A 22,851-nucleotide genomic window follows, 5' to 3' on the forward strand; every position below is an offset into this window, starting at 1 on the left:
TCCTACGACCTCCTCTAGGAAGTTAGGTTTCAGCTATTGACCAGTAAAACGAAAATCTAACTTCCTACGGCCGGCTCTAGGAAGTTACATAACTTCCTAGAGTAAATGTACAAACTCTAGGAAGTTACGTAACTTCCTACGACTTTACTCTAGGAAATTATGTTTTTTTATTTTAAACCTCTCCTCAACCTTATCTTTTCTCTCACCTTTCTCAACCGGTCTCTCTCTATCTCTTGTAGCCGCCCCCGTCGCTCACTCCACACCGCGGCCGCCCCCGCCATGCCCTCGGCCCCGGCCGCCCCCGCCCCCTGCCCCGGCCGCAGATGCCCCTGCCGCGCCCGGCCACAACTGCGGACGCCCCCACCACGGACGCCCCCGCCCTCGGCCCCGGTCGCCCCTACCGCATCCGGCCGCCCCCGCCGCGGACACCCCCGCCAACAAGTACGCCAGGTACCATTTCCCGGCGCATGATTGCCCTGCACTAGCTGTGGCCTGTGGGGGAGTGGGCACGCGAACGCGCAACGCATGAAGGCTGGAGATGTGAGCCTGTAATAAAGCGGTCTCTGTGTACGTGCCTATCGCTGGGGCCTGGGGAGCTGGATCGGCATGCAGGCGAAGTCGTTCTCACGCTAGTGGCGTTGCTGGTTGCGGTGGGGTGGATAACGTGAGCGTATATATCAGTTGGGCTCGACTACGACAACAAGATTTCTGTCACCTTTTCTGCCTGTCGCAACGAGCTAAGCTAATCATCCCTCCCTGCCGTGCCGCGCATTGTGTTTTTGCCTTTCAATAAAGAACATCATACTTGGTCTAGTAGCATATGTGTGGGACAAAATTTATTTAACGTTTAAATTTAAATCGCTCGGTTATAGTAATAATCAAGAGATATGTTTTTTTGTGTAATTAATTTCATAATAGTTTACAGGCCGTTTAGGTAAACGTGAACTTATTTTTGACACTTTCTGTGTAACATCTCCGGCCTTCATGATGAACGTGAACTTATTTTTAGGTAAACGTGAACTTATTTTTAACTTATTCATGTTGTCCGCCTTGAAGGACAACCTCTTACTCATGATGAAGCCCTTCTTTCAAGGGACATCCACCTTCTCCAGGTAAATATTTGAGCCCCATCTATTCTTTTGATTCGAAATTCTGCATCGCCTCTTACTGAACCAAAAGGTAGCAAGGCTGATGTTTTTTAATTAACAGAATTGTTATTATATAGCTCTTATGATGTAGTGGCTTCATAAAGTTACGCTTATAGGCTCTTTGACATATAAATTGTCCTGTAAGCTCAGAAATGAGGCTTGTTGATATTTAGTTAAGTTTTCTCTTTTACTGTGCACGAAATGAGATCTGGCTACTGATTTTGGTTTCACAACAGGCACATGTTTGTTTAGCGATCCTAATTGGGTCTTGAATAAAGAAATAGATCAAGGTTCTAAAAGAGATTATCTTTAGCAATTTGTACCAAGACCATGATTTGCTAACCAGTCACTTGTTTTAATTTTCAGCTTTGCACTGGGATATATGAGAAATCTGTGGGTTCCTCCTTCCAGCTTGTGTTTGCATCGATTGATGAGCATTTTTCGGATGATGCTCCATTGATTTCCTCTAGCTTTCGTGTCATACCACTTGATATGAAAACAGTTAAGCATCACTAACAACATTTCCTTTTCTTTTTCGTTGCTTGGGCGGTCGCTTCATTTCCTTGTCTATTATGTTTACGATTATCCTTAGGACTATCTCCAGTAGTTTACTCGTCTTATCTCCTATTTTAAACTTCACTCTGTAAACAGTGCAGTCTATATTGGACAACAGTGTTTTGCACGGCCATATATGCACGATTTTCTAGCAAAGCCTAACATGTCACTTGGTTTGGAATTTGGATCAAGAGTATAAGTGTTCATCTGACACTTTGCATTATGTTAGAATGATTGTTTGTTAGCCATATTATCATACATTCAAGACTTCTGTTTGCTTCGTTTTTCAGCATGATATTATTTTTCCCTTCTGAAATAACGCTCACATTTCCACCATGGCCTAATGTATGGAGGATTGTAATATTTTTAACGAACATATGGCGTTATGTTCTAGCTAGCTATGATTTGTTACCTAGTCATTTAGCTGTCTGGTGCTAAAATATGTATTCTTGAATGCAATTTTTGACCATTATATCTCATGCAGGATGGTGTATCCTCTGGTAGGACACTAGATTTGGCATCTAGTCTTGATGTGGGTTCTGCTGCACCCCAAGCCTCAGGGGATGCACCTCCAGATGACTATAATTTGAGATATGTGCTGACAATCACCTTTCAATTCCCTTATGAGACGCACCTTCAGGACAGTGTTGCTACTATGGCCCATCAATATGTGTGTAGTGTTGTTTCTACTGTGCAAAGGGTGTCAATGGCTATATCTCCCTCCGAATCTGGTCTAAATGCTGGGCAAAGGATGCTTTCCGGCTTCCCTGAAGCTGCCACACTTGCTAGATGGGTTTGCCAGAGTTATCAGTAAGTAAAGTTGTAATTTTCTTCCCATGTTGTTTCTGATATCTCACATAAATGGTTTGATTCTTATTTACTTATTTATTGTAATCTCATGGCTATTCTTTTGGGGCCCAATACAGCTACCATCTAGGTGTGGAAACCCTCTTCGCTAGTGGAGGTATCGACCATCACTCGTCACTGTAACACGATAGTGATCGACGATCGTGAGCTTCCATGTTATGTGTTCTGATACTTGAGACTTTTATTATGACTATGTATGAGATATTGTCTCTTATTAGTACTGGATGAGATGTGTCTTATTATGACTATGGATGAGACTTTTGTGATGTAATTGATGAGACTATGGATTTAAATATTGTTATGTGATTGTGTGTGAGATGTTTTATGTGAAAATATGTTATGCTATATAGTTGTTGATATATTTGTTATGTTGTGGAATGTGGTGTAAAATAAAAATAAACAGCATCTGTAATGCTGGTCAAATTAACTTCCTAGAGGCTTATTAAGCCGTAGGAAGTTAGCCAGCTAACTTCCTAGGGGCTACAGTAAGCTGTAGGAAGTTATCTAGCTAACTTTCTAGGGGCTACAATAAGTCGTAGGAAGTAGGGTCTACAGTCAGCCGTAGGAAGTTAGTCGTAGGAAGTTAGTCAGCTGACGGCGCTGACGGCGTGAAGCTACTAACTTCCAAGAATCTACTAACTTCCGAGAGGCTTTTTTGGCTGTAGGAAGTTAAGCTAACTTCCGACAAAAAATTTCTGAGAGCCAAACTTCTGACGGGATGGCTTAACTTCCGAGAGTTTAGCTAACTTCCTAGAGTTTAGGCCTAACTTTCTAGGGTTTAGGCTCTAGGAAGTTTACTATTTTGGTGTAGTGATGCGACACCGTCTGTTGGGTCGTGTATCGCGTCGGAGCCCATTAGGGGCGCGTCCAGGGGTCATGCAGGCCCTAATACTCTATTTATTTAGCAGCCGCCGCCACATTAGGGTTGGGTTTTGCTTAAGTTTAGATCTGTCGAGAACAGCCGCCGTCGATCGGTTTGTGAGACCCCAACTTGTGAGCTTAATCATTCATCTGCAATATTCTAGATTGTGTTCTTTCTTGTTCTTGCTTGTGTCTTCGATTCTCAGGCAGGAATTAGCCCTCGTGGCGAGGTCAATCGCGCAGTGCATGGTTGATAACCAGAGGAGAAGTGGTGCTGCGATTGCAAGGTTCTAGTCGTGTTGATTGGAACCCGGATCGTCTGTGTGACATCTCCACCAAATCGATAGTTATCTTCACTTGACGAAAGATTGGGCAAATTTTAGGGTGGAACCAGTTGGGTTGGTTAGATAATCTCCTTATCTTTCCAACCATATCAAGTCCGTCGCAATCGGAGTCCGGATGCATCTTGGGCATCCATTTTAGTGCAAACTGGTCCTGGAACCCGAGATGGAGTCGCAGCCGAGTCGGACTTGATCTCCTTCCTGTTGTGGGCGCCCTTGCTGCTCCTCTTCAACACCTAGGCCTTTTCCAAGTCCTTGCTGGTCCTCTCCAAGGTTCCTAATCATCAAAACATCCATGGCCCCAAGCGTAAGCTCTGAAACACAATTGACTAGGGTAGAACGTACCTGGAGATTTAGCTGTCGTGCACGCGGTCGTGTTATCGGTCCATTCATTGTATGTATAGAAGTGATGTCCTCATCACGTACTCCCACAAATAAAGGACAAAATTCACCGGCTGCTAGAAGCTAATTTTATTAGACCTTGCAAGTACATAGAGTGGATCTCCAATATTGTGCTGGTGGACAAGAAAGAATCAGGTAAGCTCAGAGTATGCATTGATTTTCGCAATTTGAATAGATAAATATCCCATGCCCATAGCCGACACGTTGATCAATAATGCGTCAGGAAATAGAATTATCAGCTTTCTTGATAGTAATGCCGGATATAATCAGATTTTCATGGTCGAAGAAGATGCGTCTAAAACGGGCTTTATATGTTCAGGCTTCATTGGTTTATTTAAGTGGGTTGTCATGACATTTGGTCTGAAAAATGCTGATGCTACTTATCAGAGGGCTATGAGTTTGATCTTTCACGAGCTGTTGGGAAACACTGTAGAAGTCTACATTGATGATATTGTAGTCAAATCGGCTGAGTTTAGTTCTCATATAGCTGATTTGTGTAAAGCCTTTGATAAAATGTGTCAGTATGGTCTAAAAATGAACCCACGTAAATGCGCTTTTGGAGTGTTGGCTGGTAAGTTCTTAGGATATCATTCATGAACATGGTATAGAGATAGACCCTGACCGAATTAAATCCATTCAGAATGTGAGACCTCCAACCTGTAAGCTTGAAGTGCAGAAGTTCCTCGACAAGATAAATTATTTATGGAGGTTTATTTCTAACCTAGCCAGAAAAATTGATGCCTTCACTCCTATCCTTCGGCTTAAAATGATGTTGAATTTACCTAGGGGACAGAACATCAAGAAGCGTTTGATCTCATCATAAAGTATTTGTCTTCGGCTCCCGTGTTGAAAGCGCCACAGGTAGGAGTACCGTTCAGATTATACATTACAGCTGAAGATAAGGTTATTGGAGCTGTTCTGACGCAAGAGACCGGAGGAAAGGAGCATGTGGTAACCTACCTAAGTCGTAGGCTGGTGGATGCTGAAACGAGGTACACTTTTATCGAAAAGTTATGTTTATGCTTGTTTTATGCATGCACCAAGTGTAGATGTTATTTACTGTCTAGTCATTGCACCATTGCTGGTCAAATCGATGTGATCAAATACATGTTGCAAAACCCAATTATTAGTGGTAGAATTGGTAAATGGGCTTATGCACTCATAGAATATGACTTGGCCTATGAACCATTGAAATCTATGAAAGGCCAGGTCGTAGCAGATTTTATTGTAGAACATCAGATTGATGATACTCATAAACTAGACATATCATATCTCACTGTTACTCCCTGGACTTTATATTTTGATGGATCGGTTTGCAATGAAAGACAAGGAATTGGCATCGTGCTTGTTTCACCAAGTAATGTCTCCTTCAACTTCTCTAGCCGATTGAAAACTTATTGCACTAACAATCATGCCGAATATGAGGCCCTTTTGTTCAGCTTGAATTTTTAAATTGTATGGGAGTAAAACATGTGAAGGCATTTGGTGATGCTCAGCTGGTTTGTAATACCCAGTTTGTAAGGAGATATAAAAAGTGGAAATTACTTGTATTCCCTTTTCTATATGTGTGTGTTACTTCTATTTTACCATCACATGTGAACATCTCACTTAAACAATAAACAACAAAAGACACCCAAAATGACACATGCATCATGCTGGGATTTTATTGTGTGTGCATTACTTGTGACAATATAAAAATAATAATAATATAAAAATGAATATGTTAAATCTAGAATGGAAATTGAGACCTAAAAGAAATTCTTGAATCTAAAAAAGAGAAGGAAATAAATATGGTGAGGATAAAAATAAGTAAATAAATATATATATATATATATATAAAAATAAAAATATTATTTACTGATACATTGTTTATTTTGGGCACTCAACCTTTATGATGGATCCACAACTCAAGTTTGAAATTCAAATAGTAGAATTTGAATACATAGAAAGGAAATTGAAAAAAAAAAAGAAAAACTCACCTGTGCACTTGGGCCGTTTCTTCCCTCGGTCGGCCCAATTGGGCATTTCACACCCCGCGCTGGCCCATAGCCGCGCCAGCCCTTTCATCACCCGCCTGTGAATGACACATGGCCCCCACGGGTCAGACTCTTCAGTTCCTGGTCGTCTTCGCCAGGCCGCCAAATCCGCGCGTCGCGGTGACCGACCCCACCACCATAGCCGGCGCAACGGCTTGGGCGAGATTTACTCGCGCACAGACCTCGCCCGCTGGATATATGGCTTACCCCCCCTTCCTCTGCGCTACCCTTTTTTCCGTGAACCGAGGAAGAGAAAGGGAGAGCCGCCACGGGGGAAAACTGGGAGCCCTCCGCCATTACCACCGCGAGGGAGTCGTTCGCGCCGCCACCATCGATTGCGCCCATACACCATCGGAAGGTCCGTGGGCCATGTCTGGGAGCTTCGTTGGGTCGCCGTGGGGGTTCTCGTCTAGCATCTCGGGTGTGTGCGACGATCGGCGAGCCGCAATTTCTCGCCGAACTTCGACAACGCCGCACAACTACGTATCACCGCGAATTGGCCTCGTGACAGCACCGGAGGGGGCGCCTGGGCGGAAGGAGTCTGGTCCTAACCTTGGCAAGGGTGCGAGTACCACCAGCTAACACCTGGAGCAACCGCGACGGGCGGAATTCATCGTCGGTTTCTTTACGCCACCGCCGTGCCGCGGCTCTGCGTGAACCATGTTGATTGCGCCCAGATTCACGGTAAAATTCTTCCCATTGAGTTCATTGTCAGCTAGTATACGTAAATTCCCTATCAGTGTAGAAATCCAATCACCTGTATGGTGCCTCCTCGTGCTCCGGCGAACTGCGCCGCCGCGAGGTTTCTGTTTCGCCGCCGTGTCCAGGGTTGGGTTGGGGGCGATGATCGCCGACCGTTGGATGACCAGCGTGTGGCATTGATCACATATGGATGTTCGGCTTGGAGGCGATTTAGTCCAAGCCGTAGATCCTTAATCGAGCGGTCACCGTGCGATCCACGCGACTTAGGAGCCATAGCTGTTCGATCCATATCCGAGGGCCTGTGTGGCGCCACGTTTCAGATGGTTGTAGATGTAATCCAGACCTTGGATTGCCAGTTGTGCGGCCAAGATCGATCTGTACCCCTTCGGCCCTGCACATTTCCTTAAGAGCCCCCTGGTAAACAGAAAATCAACCCGCCGTCCATTTTTACTATGCACTGAGTCTAGGATATCTTGCGCAGAGCCCCCTAACGTTTCTGGTAATTGAGGCCCAGTTCAGAGTTAGTTTAAATCGAATAAATGAATAGAAAATGGATTTCTAACATGAAAATAATTACTAGAACTTTGTAAATTCATAGAAAATTCATACTAACTCCAAATTAATCCATTCCAGTTCCTAAAATTTTATAATTTTATTGTCTATCTCTTAGAGCCTCTGTTTTATCATGACAACAGTAGGAAAATTAATCTCACACTTAATCTTATTTAAAGCACATAAAACCTTTGAAAAGGCATAACTTAAATTCTATAACTCCAAAAATTATGGTTCCTGTTCCTAGAATTTTATTTTAATATGTAGAATATTTCTGTGAATTTTGTTCACATGCTTGGTGTGATGTTAATTTTTCCCTGCATATTGTGCTTGTTTGTATTGTGGCGAGTAGAAGAGCCCGTTGCCGAGGATCCTGGTGAGCAGCAGGTTGAAGTAGCTGAGTAGGAGCTCATTGAAGGCAAGTTGTGCCCTTGACCACTTTTTACCCAATAATGTTCGTTAATATCACTTATCCATGCATAGGTTAATTTTGATGGGACCCAATAGGTCACCCTAGATTGTTTATCTCATTACCTTGTTTACCCCTGAATCACTTGGGTAGTTTGCTATTGCTTTATATGGTTTTGGGATAATCATTTATCACCTCTATGTTCCAATTCTTGTTGTTATTCTGTTTATGTTCATGTTGTTATCATTAATGTTAATTGGAACATAGAGCTTAACTTGAGAACCACGTGCCACCACAAGGGTTTAATGGGACGCCCTTGGCTGATTAACTAGGAAAGCTAGTGGAAGACTACCTTACCCGAAAGGGGCAAGGGCAGTAGGGGAGAGGTCAGTGCGGGGAGGTCCCTGGTTGATTTTGCTGCGATGGCGGTCAGCCAGGAACCCTGTACTGGATCTTCCCATAAACTGTAGCGGGTTTTCGGAAGCTAGTGGAACTTTGTAAAGGCCTCGTAGTGTTGCCCTGCCGCGCTTCCTAGGTAGAGGTGTATGGGATTCATGACCCCTTGGCAGATGGGTAACATGACTTGTGGGTAAAGGGTACAACCTCTGCAGAGTGTAAAACTGGTATACTAGCCGAGCTCACGGTCATGAGCAGCTCAGGACTCTCTGATGTTTAAATTATGGAACTTAAATTCAATTTTGTCATTTGCATTGCATGGGTTTATTATTAATTTTGTTCTATTACTTTACTTATGGTTTGGTATTTACTTACACTTAGTAACTGCTAATAAAATTTTGACCAACTACTTAAAAGCAATGCTCAGCTTTAACCCCTATCATTGATCAGCCTTACACTTCACATGAGCTCCCACCTTTGGTGAGTTCGTGTCACATTATTCCCCACAACTTGTTGAGCGATGATCATGTGTGAGCTCACCCTTGCTGTCTCACACTCCCCCCACAGGAGATGATCAGGTGGTTCAGGAGGAGCCGCCTAACACTGAGGAGTTCGATTTGATCTAGGTGGCGTTTCCCAGTCGACATTGGCGCCGACGATCCTTAGTTCGTTTTATATTTATCTCTTATTTTGTAATAAGTCTTCCGCTATGTAATAAATACTCTGATGATTTATGACATTTATCTCTATACACTCTGTTATTATATATGTTGTCTTCTTGGCGCATGTATGAGATGCACCCGGCTTTGTCCTTTAAAACCGGGTGTTACAGAAGTGGTATCAGAGGAAATGTTGACTGTAGGACGAAACCTAGATAGAAATGGACAAAACCCTTACCTACTTACCTTACTCTGACTCATTCTATACTTATCTCATCTTGATCTTGTCTCACCTTCTGCTACTCTACTCTGATTAATCTTATCTTTTCTACTCTGAGACAAGATGGATTTCACACCTGGGAATCCTACATTTGTGATCTTTTTAAGAGATAGGAGACCTACGACAAAAACTAAAACTATTTTCTCTATTTTTTAAAAAAATGTTGGTTGATTGTTCTGATGATAAATGCTTGATTTGCTTCTTTGATTGATTGAAACATTATAGTTGGGCATCTTAGCATGTACCACTATAAGGTAATGAATTAGCCTTAGTAGGCAACACACTTAGCTAATGAATCCCCCAAAGTAACATAATTCATAATCACCTGCCTTGTCTACAATCCTTCCTTTCTTACCCTATGTTTCTAATCTAGATGGCTACCCCTATACTGTTAGAAGAGAGCAGTATAGACGTGATCCTTGGTATATCGTGGTTAAGAAAGGCAAAGGCAGTATATAAACTGTGCTAAGGGAACCATAGAACTCACCAATTCCAAAGGACAAAGATTTGAAGTTGAAGTTGCAGTAACTACCACCATTAGACTAGTGGCATTCTTAGTAGGTTAGAAGTTTGTGGGTGACAACATCCATGTGGTTAGAGATTTTCCGGATGTCTTTCCAGAGGAGTTACCAGGGATGCCACCATATAGTGAAGTTGAGTTTGTCATTGATCCCTTACCTGGGACTGCCCCTATTTCCAAACGACCATACGAGATGTCCGTAGAAGAGTTACAAGAACTTAAGAAGCAGTTAACTGAGCTACAAGAGGCTGGGTACATTCGTCCGAGTTCCTCACCTTGGGGAGCACCGGTTTTGTTTGTACAGAAGAAGGATGGATCACAAAGAATGTGTGTGGATTATAGATCTCTCAACGATGTTACTGTGAAGAACAAGTATCCGTTACCCTGTATTGAGGATTTATTTGATCAGATGAGGGGTGCAAGAGTATTCTCGAAGATTGATCTCCGATCCGGTTATCATCAGATGAGGATTAGACCATCGGATATTCCCAAGACGGCTTTCTCGACTAGATATGGATTATATGAGTTCACAGTTATGTCGTTTGGATTGACTAACGCACCAGCCTATTTTATGAACTTAATGAACAAGGTGTTTATGGAGTATTTGGACAGATTCGTCGTGGTATTCATCGACGATATTCTTATTTATTCTCAGAGTGATAGCGATCATGAGGAACATCTGAGATTGGTGCTACAGAAGCTACGAATTAATCAACTCTACACCAAGTACGATAAGTGCGAGTTTTGGATTGGCGAGGTGCCATTTCTTGGTCATATTATTTCTAATGGAGGAATATCAGTGGATCCTGCTAAGGTTAAGGAGATAATGGAATGGAGGGTACCCACTACAGTTACTGAGATTCAGAGTTTCTTGGGATTAGCAGGATATTATCGGAGATTTATTGAAGGATTTTCTAAGATTGCTAAGCCTATGACTTCACTTTTGGAGAAAGGAAGAGAATTTAAGTGGGACGAGAAGTGCCAAGATAGCTTTGACCAACTAAAGAAGAGGTTGATGTCGCCACCAGTATTGGTTATGCCAGACCTACAGAAAGGATTTGATATCTATTGCGATGCATGTGGCCAAGGCTTAGGATGTGTGCTCATGCAGGAAGGACATGTGATTGCCTATGCTTCTCGTCAGTTACGCAAACATGAATTGAACTACCCCACTCATGACTTGGAATTGGCAGCCGTTGTGCATGCGCTTAAGATTTGGAGACATTATATTATAGGAAACAAGTGTCAAGTATACACGGATCATAAGAGTTTGAAGTATATATTCACTCAGAAGGATCTCAACCTTAGGCAACGCCGTTGGATGGAGCTTATTAAGGATTGTAATTTGGAGATTCACTATCACCCGGGCAAGGCAAATTTGGTTGCAGATGCCTTGAGTCGAAAGGAGCATGTCCATTCAGCTGTTGTTGCCCAGCTACCCGATGAGATTGTTGAGGATTTCAGGAGACTTAACCTGGGGATAGTTGCTCACACTGAAGGAGTTATTATTGATGTGGAACCTACCTTGGAGCAAGAAACCCGCAGAAGGACAGATTGGTGATTAAGGATCTGATTACTGTGGGTCGAGGTCCGGAATTCACGGAAGATGAGCAAGGCACCGTATGGTTCAAGGATAGGATATGTGTTCCTGAGATTGAAAGCCTTCATGAGACTATTCTAAAGGAAGCCCATGACTTGGATTATTCTATTCATCCTGGTAGTACCAAGATGTATTAGGATTTGAAGCAGAAATACTTGTGATATGGATTGAAGAGAGATGTGGCTACACATGTGGCTATGTGCAATGCGTGTCAAAGAGTTAAGGCTGAACACCAGAGACCAGCTGGACTACTATACCCATTAAATATACCCGAATGGAAGTGGGAAAAGATTGTTATGGACTTCATTGTTGGATTGCCTCGCACCTTGAAAGGATACGATTCTATATGGGTTATTGTGGATAGACTGACCCAAGTGGCTCATTTCATTCCGGTCAAGACTATTTATAAGGTATCACAATTGGCTAAGTTATACATGTCTCGGATTGTGTCTCTACACGGTGTACCAAAGAAGATCGTGTCTGATCGAGGTTCTCAGTTTACCTCAAGATTTTGGAGAAGCTTTCATGAGAATATGAGTACGAAGTTGAATTTTAGTACAGCTTATCACCCTCAGACTGATGGACAGACTGAAAGGACTAATCAAGTATTGGAAGATATGTTGAGAGCTTGTGCACTTCAGCATGGAGGAAGTTGGGATAAAAGTCTACCGTATGCTGAGTTCTCATATAATAATAGTTATCAGGCCAGTCTGAAGATGTCACCTTTTGAAGCTTTATATGGGAGAAAGTGCAGGACTCCTTTGTATTGGGATCAGACTGGAGAAAGACAATTCTTTGGGCCTGAACTGATTCAAGAAGCAGAAGAACAAGTCCGTATAATTCGAGAGAATTTGAGGGTGGCTCAAACCAGGCAAAAGAGCTATGCTGATAATAGAAGGAGGCCACTGGAATTTAAAGAAGGAGATTATGTGTACCTCAAGGTGTCACCACTTCGTGGAATGAGGAGATTCCAAGTTAAGGGCAAATTGTCCCCTCGCTACATTGGACCATTCCTGATCTTTAGAAGAGTTGGGGAGATGACATACCAACTCGAGTTACCTGCTAGTCTATCGGATGTGCATAATGTGTTCCACGTGTCTCAGCTCAAGAAGTGTCTCCGTGTCCCTGAGGAACAGTTACCAATGGAAGAGCTTAGTGTTCAGGGTGATTTGACTTACACGGAGTACCCGATCAAGATTTTGGATACTTTGACTCGAGTTACAAGAAATAAGGTGATAAAGATGTGCAAAGTTCAATGGAGTCACCACGGTGAAGATGAAGCAACGTGGGAGAGAGAAGAAGAGCTTCGCATAGATTTCCCCCATCTTTTCTCTAGTTCTTCTTAAATCTCGAGGACGAGATTATTTTTAAGAGGGGTAGGATTTGTAATACCCAGTTTGTAAGGAGATATAAAAAGTGGAAATTACTTGTATTCCCTTTTCTATATGTGTGTGTTACTTCTATTTTACCATCACATGTGAACATCTCACTTAAACAATAAACAACAAAAGACACCCAAAATGACACATGCATCATGCTGGGATTTTATTGTGTGTGCATTACTTGTGACAATATAAAAATAATAATAATATAAAAATGAATATGTTAAATCTAGAATGGAAATTGAGACCTAAAAGAAATTCTTGAATCTAAAAAAGAGAAGGAAATAAATATGGTGAGGATAAAAATAAGTAAATAAATATATATATATATATATATATATAAAAATATTATTTACTGATACATTGTTTATTTTGGGCACTCAACCTTTATGATGGATCCACAACTCAAGTTTGAAATTCAAATAGTAGAATTTGAATACATAGAAAGGAAATTGAAAAAAAAAAGAAAAACTCACCTGTGCACTTGGGCCGTTTCTTCCCTCGGTCGGCCCAATCGGGCATTTCACACCCCGCGCTGGCCCATAGCCGCGCCAGCCCTTTCATCACCCGCCTGTGAATGACACATGGCCCCCACGGGTCAGACTCTTCAGTTCCTGGCCGTCTTCGCCAGGCCGCCAAATCCGCGCGTCGCGGTGACCGACCCCACCACCATAGCCGGCGCAACGGCTTGGGCGAGATTTACTCGCGCACAGACCTCGCCCGCTGGATATATGGCTTACCCCCCCTTCCTCTGCGCTACCCTTTTTTCCGTGAACCGAGGAAGAGAAAGGGAGAGCCGCCACGGGGGAAAACTGGGAGCCCTCCGCCATTACCACCGCGAGGGAGTCGTTCGCGCCGCCACCATCGATTGCGCCCATACACCATCGGAAGGTCCGTGGGCCGTGTCTGGGAGCTTCGTTGGGTCGCCGTGGGGGTTCTCGTCTAGCATCTCGGGTGTGTGCGACGATCGGCGAGCCGCAATTTCTCGCCGAACTTCGACAACGCCGCACAACTACGTATCACCGCGAATTGGCCTCGTGACAGCACCGGAGGGGGCGCCTGGGCGGAAGGAGTCTGGTCCTAACCTTGGCAAGGGTGCGAGTACCACCAGCTAACACCTGGAGCAACCGCGACGGGCGGAATTCATCGTCGGTTTCTTTACGCCACCGCCGTGCCGCGGCTCTGCGTGAACCATGTTGATTGCGCCCAGATTCACGGTAAAATTCTTCCCATTGAGTTCGTTGTCAGCTAGTATACGTAAATTCCCTATCAGTGTAGAAATCCAATCACCTGTATGGTGCCTCCTCGTGCTCCGGCGAACTGCGCCGCCGCGAGGTTTCTGTTTCGCCGCCGTGTCCAGGGTTGGGTTGGGGGCGATGATCGCCGACCGTTGGATGACCAGCGTGTGGCATTGATCACATATGGATGTTCGGCTTGGAGGCGATTTAGTCCAAGCCGTAGATCCTTAATCGAGCGGTCACCGTGCGATCCACGCGACTTAGGAGCCATAGCTGTTCGATCCATATCCGAGGGCCTGTGTGGCGCCACGTTTCAGATGGTTGTAGATGTAATCCAGACCTTGGATTGCCAGTTGTGCGGCCAAGATCGATCTGTACCCCTTCGGCCCTGCACATTTCCTTAAGAGCCCCCTGGTAAACAGAAAATCAACCCGCCGTCCATTTTTACTATGCACTGAGTCTAGGATATCTTGCGCAGAGCCCCCTAACGTTTCTGGTAATTGAGGCCCAGTTCAGAGTTAGTTTAAATCGAATAAATGAATAGAAAATGGATTTCTAACATGAAAATAATTACTAGAACTTTGTAAATTCATAGAAAATTCATACTAACTCCAAATTAATCCATTCCAGTTCCTAAAATTTTATAATTTTATTGTCTATCTCTTAGAGCCTCTGTTTTATCATGACAACATTAGGAAAATTAATCTCACACTTAATCTTATTTAAAGCACATAAAACCTTTGAAAAGGCATAACTTAAATTCTATAACTCCAAAAATTATGGTTCCTGTTCCTAGAATTTTATTTTAATATGTAGAATATTTCTGTGAATTTTGTTCACATGCTTGGTGTGATGTTAATTTTTCCCTGCATATTGTGCTTGTTTGTATTGTGGCGAGTAGAAGAGCCCGTTGCCGAGGATCCTGGTGAGCAGCAGGTTGAAGTAGCTGAGCAGGAGCTCATTGAAGGCAAGTTGTGCCCTTGACCACTTTTTACCCAATAATGTTCGTTAATATCACTTATCCATGCATAGGTTAATTTTGATGGGACCCAATAGGTCACCCTAGATTGTTTATCTCATTACCTTGTTTACCCCTGAATCACTTGGGTAGTTTGCTATTGCTTTATATGGTTTTGGGATAATCATTTATCACCTCTATGTTCCAATTCTTGTTGTTATTCTGTTTATGTTCATGTTGTTATCATTAATGTTAATTGGAACATAGAGCTTAACTTGAGAACCACGTGCCACCACAAGGGTTTAATGGGACGCCCTTGGCTGATTAACTAGGAAAGCTAGTGGAAGACTACCTTACCCGAAAGGGGCAAGGGCAGTAGGGGAGAGGTCAGTGCGGGGAGGTCCCTGGTTGATTTTGCTGCGATGGCGGTCAGCCAGGAACCCTGTACTGGATCTTCCCATAAACTGTAGCGGGTTTTCGGAAGCTAGTGGAACTTTGTAAAGGCCTCGTAGTGTTGCCCTGCCGCGCTTCCTAGGTAGAGGTGTATGGGATTCATGACCCCTTGTCAGATGGGTAACATGACTTGTGGGTAAAGGGTACAACCTCTGCAGAGTGTAAAACTGGTATACTAGCCGAGCTCACGGTCATGAGCAGCTCAGGACTCTCTGATGTTTAAATTATGGAACTTAAATTCAATTTTGTCATTTGCATTGCATGGGTTTATTATTAATTTTGTTCTATTACTTTACTTATGGTTTGGTATTTACTTACACTTAGTAACTGCTAATAAAATTTTGACCAACTACTTAAAAGCAATGCTCAGCTTTAACCCCTATCATTGATCAGCCTTACACTTCACATGAGCTCCCACCTTTGGTGAGTTCGTGTCACATTATTCCCCACAACTTGTTGAGCGATGATCATGTGTGAGCTCACCCTTGCTGTCTCACACCCCCCCACAGGAGATGATCAGGTGGTTCAGGAGGAGCCGCCTAACACTGAGGAGTTCGATTTGATCTAGGTGGCGTTTCCCAGTCGACATTGGCGCCGACGATCCTTAGTTCGTTTTATATTTATCTCTTATTTTGTAATAAGTCTTCCGCTATGTAATAAATACTCTGATGATTTATGACATTTATCTCTATACACTCTGTTATTATATATGTTGTCTTCTTGGCGCATGTATGAGATGCACCCGGCTTTGTCCTTTAAAACCGGGTGTTACATGGTTGTCCAATAGGTATTAGAAGAGTATCAATGTTTTGATGGTACTCTAAACAATTACCTTGAAAAATGTTGGGGCATAATTTATTCTTTTGACGAATTCAGCATTCGACACATCTCTAGAGTTGAGAATCATAGAGCTAACAATTTGCCATAAGATGCATCAGGTTGTCGGATAAAGCGAGGGAAATTTCACAACTCTAAGAATCTGATAACCGTTACAGGGCCAATTCCCCAGGTAACGGACCGTCCGGGTGAGGACTCCAGACCGTTCGGGGTTGCCAGGAAAGTTCTCCTCATTGATGCGGCTGGTAATGAAGCCGATGCAAGCGATTGGAGGACACCCATAATTAATTATCTACAAAATCCCAGTGTTAGGACAGATAGGAACGTTCGGCGTACAACTTTCAAGTATGTTTTAATGAGTGATGAACTCTACCGCCGAACAGTCAATGGTGTCCTGCTTATATGCTTGGGCACAGGTGATGCTATATTAGCCATGGCCGAAGTACATGAAGGGATTTGTGGTACCCATCAATTGGCTCCAATGATGAAGTGGTTGTTGCGAAGATCTGGCTTCTATTGGCCTAACATGATACCTGATTGTTTCAAGTACTACAAAGGATGCCAAGTATGTCAAAAATTTGACGACTTAGACTTGGTCCCTGCCGCCGAATTACATCCTATCATCAAGCCTTGGCCTTTCAGAGGATGGGGATTGGACTTTATAGGAGAGATTCATCCTTCATCATGAAAAGGGCATCGGTTCGTGTTAGTTGCCACTGACTACTTTACCAAATGGACTAAAGTCGTTGCTCTGAAGAACATGACACACATGGAGGTAATTGAGTTCATAACTGAGCATATTATTCATAGATTCGGTATTCCCCAGACTTTGACTACAGACCAAGGGGCTTCTTTTATGTCAAAGGAGGTACGTGAGTTTGCTGAATTATATAGAATTAAGTTACTCAATTCATCTCCGTATTATGCTCAGGCCAATGGACAGGCCGAGTCTAGTAATAGGACATTGATTAACATGATAAAAAAGAAGATATCTGATCATCCTAAGCATTGTCATAGGATTTTGTCTAAAGCTTTATGGGCTCATAGAATATCTAAACACCGTGCTACTAAAGTATCTCCGTTTGAGCTTGTCTATGGGCAGGAAGCGGTGTTACATGTAGAGATAAGTTTAAATGTTGTCAGGTTCGCCAAACAAAATGATCTGAATGTCTGTGATTATTATAATTCAATGACGGACAATATTGATGAAGTGACCGACAAGAGAGTGATAGCCTTAGGAGAAATAGAAAAGGACAAGATCATGGTCGCCAAAGCTTACAACAAGAAGGTCAAGGCTAAATTGTTCCAGGTGGGGGACCTGCTATGGAAGACTGTCTTGCCTTTGAGGAGCAAAGACCGAAAGTTTGGGAAGTGATCGCCAAGCTAGGAAGGCCCTTACTGAGTCATGCAGGTGATGTCCGGTAACACCTACTTATTGCAAACATTACAAGGCAAAGACTTGCCCAAGGCGTTAAACGGGCGTTTCCTCAAGCATTATCATCCTAGTATGTGGCAAGATGCCTAAGGAAACTGATGTGATCACATCGTGTTAGTTGCTTTTTGTTCGCTCAGCTCTGCCAAAAGGCAGGGGGCATATGTTGGGAACCAAAACAGACGGTCGGACAGTCCATGGTCTGGACGGTCCGCACTAGTGGTCCGGACGGTCTGCACGCGCAGAGCCAATTAGGGTTCTGAGTTTCTTGCTATAGTTGTTAGCTAAATTCACGGAATTAGCCCAGGACATTGGTTTGTAACGAGTCCAACCCCCCTCCTCTATAAATATAGAAGAATACGGCTGATTAATGATCAACAATCGAATAAAAAATCACTTTATCTCTCGTTTTTATCTTAGGCATTAGGAGTAGTTTTAGTTTAGTTCTAGTTTAGCTTCTCAATCCCCAAATTCTTCGCTTCTCTTCGGCTCTACGTCGATTAGAGGTGTCTAGGGTGGCCTGCCGACCCTAGACAACACCTAGGATCTCTCCTCCCCGATGGGGTCCCTCCCGGGAGCGAGATTCAGGCGCCGTCGGCGAACTCCGTCGCCCCTGCGCACACGCGGACTGTCAGGCAGGGAACCCTAGCCCTGCTCCAGGTCGTGGACCGTCCGGCTCCTGGCCGCGGACCGTCCACACCTGTGCAGAGAGCACCACCGTCGGTTCTCAATGCAGTGATTGGCGCCCGGATCGGCGTCAACAAAATCAACGACTGATATATTTAAAAAATCCTTTAACACTCCTCTTCTACGTGTCTAACTGTATACTTAAATAAAACTAATGTATCCAATCCTTGACTATTAAATAAAGGATCTAAATTTAATTTGTGCATATGTACACCAATGAGTCATGTGTATAGAATACGTTCCCTTTAAAGCCATTTATACTTCTAGACTCGCAACGCGAGCGCGGGGGTGGTTGCGCTCAGCCTCCTTCCACTGACATACATGTCCATTTCTTTTCGGTGTGGAGACGAGGTGGCCAGCGCAGCTTCGTACTGCCAACTTCAACACTATTCATTTTAATCTCAATCCATATGAATTAGAGGAAATCGAGTGAGTTTAAATGCCTAACAAGTCAAAATCCCTTCCAACCCTACGGATGACAATGGGGCGGGTGGGGTCGGGGGAGTGCTCCTAGTCCTCACTTGGATCTCCAAAACCTAGGTTTCCTGCCCCAGCCTCGAAATGCTTAATAGGGAAACTTTCTTCCCCATCCATGTCGGGGACCCAATTCTCGTGAGGAACTCGTGGAGATCATTTATTGAGTTTATATATTACGATATAAATACATAAATCAGGTTTGTCATGTGAGCGAGCAACAACCATGTGAAGAAAATGAGGGTTAGAGTTAGCGAGCGAGGATTTTGTTTTATAAATGTGTTGGCACCAAATCCTAGTTGGGTCTAGGATACTGTTCTGAGCGAAGGAGCTCCACAAACGAAGTATTCAACCATAAGAAAAATAAACATGTATATAGAAATATATTTTTTTAGTATTCCCTTCGTCCCAAAATATAATTTGTTTTAGACTAATACATACATTCATTAATTACCCTATGAATGTAGTTTGTATGTATGTCTATATTCATTATCATTCATTTGAATGTGGACGGAAGAAAAAGGGTATTTTGGGATGGAGGGAGTATCAGATTAGATGCATTTGGGAGTGCTTATAACTTTGGCACGTGAGGCTATATATCATAAAGGATAAGGTCATGAATAAACAAAGAGTCACTAGTTCACCAACAATGGGTGCTTCCCATCGTTTCAGCACATCGCCACCCCTTTCCAATGGTTTTCCAAAGTAAGCGCCACATTGCCTTGATGTGGTCTTTGATCATGTTAGGGCGGCATGGTGCCACCTCTTTATCTTGGTAGATCTTGTGCTAAGTGTTGTTTATTAGTAAGATCTGCTAGTTATCATGTGTATTTTTAATCTATCCAAGTCTTTACGCTTCATGCCATTAGATTGATTTTATATAGCCACATGTGTATTTCTTGATCAGTTGCTACATTCCTCGACATGCTAGCTGCACATGTGCATGCGACAACTCAGAAGTCCGATACACATCTAGCACCCTACTTACATGCTTAGTCTCATTGTTTACTTTAGTTGGACTTATTTGGAGGTCTTGATCCATGTTCACATGCATGGTCAGTAGTTCTAAGTGATAGATGTTCCTAGGTTTATTAGCATGATACAAGTAGTAAATTGGGTCTAAGATGTTCCTATAGATGGTTTACTATCTATCTGGTACTAGATTTGGTTAACAACATGGGTAATGCCGGAACTCCTCTAGACTGCCACTTCCACATTGGTTATGCATGTAGCCTACATCGCTCCAGAGTAAATAATTGACTCAAGGATGCTTTAGGCAAGTTTATTATATTTGTTGGTCGCTTTCAATGCATGATTACATTTATTGTTATGATAATAGCCCAGAGATGCGAGACTTTTCTGACAAGGCTCTCAAAGACCTGTTTGACAAGATCCTCCCCTGTTTCACCTGAACTCGCTCCAGGAACGTCCGGTTCATCGCCTAGATAGAGTCACTGCTAGAGGAGATCGATCTATTGACACCATCGTCAGAACACATTGTTGTCTTATACCAAGAGGTGAACTACATCATACACCATGCTCTGGCGTGACAGTTCAAGGTGTTATCCAACTCCCTAGAGAAAGTTATTGCAAAGGTGGCCAAGTAGATTATAGTCGGTAACTACACCATCCCATGCCCCATTTACAGGTCTTACCAGGAAGAGAAATAGTTATACACTCGGCTAATGGGGCCAACACAGATCACTACTCTCGAAGACACCAAGGTGGAGTACCTTGTCTACGTCCCTGAGATGCCACATGAGCCCCCCTCCATATACGATCATCCTACAACATGCATTTTAGAGGGATTTGTGTGTAGCATACGATACAAGCCACTCTAGGCCTCGTTTGGCAACTAAGGTAAGGCCATGGATTGAGGCCCAATACACGCATCACGTGTAACTAGGCCCACAACGGGATCATGTTCCCTGCGCAACCTAAATACGTATTTAGCGAATCTGGTGTGGGCGTGGATGTTGGGCCGATACACGCTAATACCCGGGGGACAGAAAAATCGCCACCCGAGGCGTGGAAGACACACTGTCGCTCTCCTCACGTGCGAGCGCCGCCACCTCATCTTCCCATCGAACTCCGCCGACCCCGCATCTTCCCATACGAGCTGTGTTTCTCCAAGTTCGCTGTTGGCCATATCGACGTCGTCATCCTCGATCCAGACGAGTGTGTGTGCCATCTCCACGGGTCTTCGACGGATTTAGGTAAGCATATTCATTCTTCCAGATTCCACGGGTCTTCGATCCAGAACCAGAGCGCTGTCCGGAACGCGGTCTAGGAGCAGTTGGCCACCAGCTCCGGGTTGCGCAGGTCGTCGAAGCCCAGCGCCTAGCTCGTCGGCCCGTAGTTGAAGCCCCGACCGTGGTAGGACTTGCTCGGGTAGCACGGCCACTGCTCGTCCGTCGCGTCGCAGTAGTTGCTCGCCGGCCTGATCTCCTCCTTGTAGCACAGGCACCACGCGTACTGGTCGTCCGGCGCCGTCGCCCACCCGCCTGTGGTCTCGTGAGAGATTTGCGCGAGGGCCGCCGTGACCTCGCGTTTGCGGGTGCTGGGGTCACCAGGGGCAGGCCTCCTCCACTGCCCAGGGCCGCCGTACCTCGCCTCTGCTACGCGGATGACAAGGAAAGCGACCACGGAAGCAACAGTCCACAAGGCGCAAGAATACGCCATTGTGTCTGACGACCAGCTTTGTGTGTACTTTCATTGTTCTGCCTCACCTCCGCTTAGATCTTGGCTAGCTTCTTAGGCTTCTCTTCCTCCTGGCCGTAAAAGAGAGGGACTGAGGGAAGAGATCTTAGCTAGCTTCTTATGCTTCTATTTCGCTTAGATCCTTCCTGTTCGTCTTCGTTGTGGGCTACTCGCTCGGCCTCCTGTCGTTGTCCAGTAGCGCGTGAAAAAGCATATATGCGCAGGGAGAGAAAGATGCGGAGAAATTACACACGTCAAATTTCCCTTGCTCGACACAACACGATCCTTAAATCTGTCCCTGTTTATTATATTCTAGTCCAGGATCAAAACTCACAGCCTCTTCCGTTTTTCTTTTTTTAAATACAGCCTCTTATTTTCTGCTGCTTTTTTAAAAAAAATATTCATGATTTTCCATAATAAAGCTATTTGGGATCGATCCTCTGTTGCTTCAGCGTCAAGAGAGAAACACCACACGAGTCCTCGGCCAAATGTGTTGTTCATACGCTAAACTGCACACATCACACTACTCTCCTACATACTTTTATTTTTTGTTAGCAAGCTAGCTAGGATATTAATATTGACGTTGCTACTGAAACCTTTAGAAATAATTCATGATCGATCTCGTTTTCATGCCTATTTATAAATTCCTTGTCTTCCTCTTCACTCGGTATAAATTTTATATACCTCTTCCTCTTCTTCTTCTTTTTTGTTACCATGAACTTGACTTATTAGCTTGTTATTGATGACTATATTATGGTATTATATTGTGCACTAGTACTCCAGTAGCGCAACTTACTATGAATTGACTATATTATGGTATTACATTGCTAAGAATTGCTAAGATCCTCTTCCAAAAAGCAGCATGTTTAATCATTGTTTCTGCTCTAGCTAGCAGCTACTGTGTAATAATATATAGGTTTGATTAAGTTTTGCATATACAATGGCTCTTAACCTTTGATTTGTTATATTATGAAATTTATTAGCCCAATTCTTTTTCTGTATGCTATGATATCAGATTGCATTGTACCAAGGATAAGAAAAATGGATAAGCGAACTAGGAATAGGAGAGAAGAGGAGGATGAGGAGTTAATGCTCTTTCTTTTCCCTGATCTTTATCTAATTACTAATGGAGGGAGAGAGAAAAGAGCAAGGCATGCTTCTATTCTACCTGGCAAGGAGAGACTTAAAGAGATTCTTGAAGGGCATGAGAAGAACTGTCTTGTCGCATTCCGTATGGAGCCTCGTATATTCAAAGATATAGCAACATTTCTTAGAGAAGAACACATCCTACGTGACACAAGGGGTGTTACCGTGGAAGAAAAACTAGGAATGTTCCTTTTCATGTTGTCCCATAATGCTAGT

The 22,851-nt window shown here is 43.6% G+C and overlaps 1 protein-coding gene and 1 long non-coding RNA gene across 2 annotated transcripts; both read left to right on the top strand.

Annotated features, from left to right (window-relative positions):
• Positions 1-212: 212 nt before the first annotated feature.
• On the top strand, positions 213-2,795 carry LOC103655205 (homeobox-leucine zipper protein HOX10). The gene is made up of 5 exons (XM_008681992.2): positions 213-450; positions 1,057-1,112; positions 1,515-1,649; positions 2,188-2,513; positions 2,630-2,795. Exons 1-5 carry the CDS (start codon positions 324-326, stop codon positions 2,691-2,693), a joined length of 708 nt encoding a protein of 235 aa, XP_008680214.1. The 5' UTR covers positions 213-323; the 3' UTR covers positions 2,694-2,795.
• A 17,958-nt stretch (positions 2,796-20,753) lies between these two features.
• On the top strand, positions 20,754-22,574 carry LOC118476891 (uncharacterized). The gene is made up of 2 exons (XR_004857716.1): positions 20,754-21,005; positions 22,505-22,574. It is a non-coding gene; the product is annotated as an uncharacterized lncRNA (long non-coding RNA).
• The last annotated feature ends 277 nt before the right edge of the window (positions 22,575-22,851 follow it).

Source organism: Zea mays, chromosome 4 (genome assembly GCF_902167145.1).
Source record: "Zea mays cultivar B73 chromosome 4, Zm-B73-REFERENCE-NAM-5.0, whole genome shotgun sequence".
In the NCBI taxonomy this organism is placed as follows: domain Eukaryota; kingdom Viridiplantae; phylum Streptophyta; class Magnoliopsida; order Poales; family Poaceae; genus Zea; species Zea mays.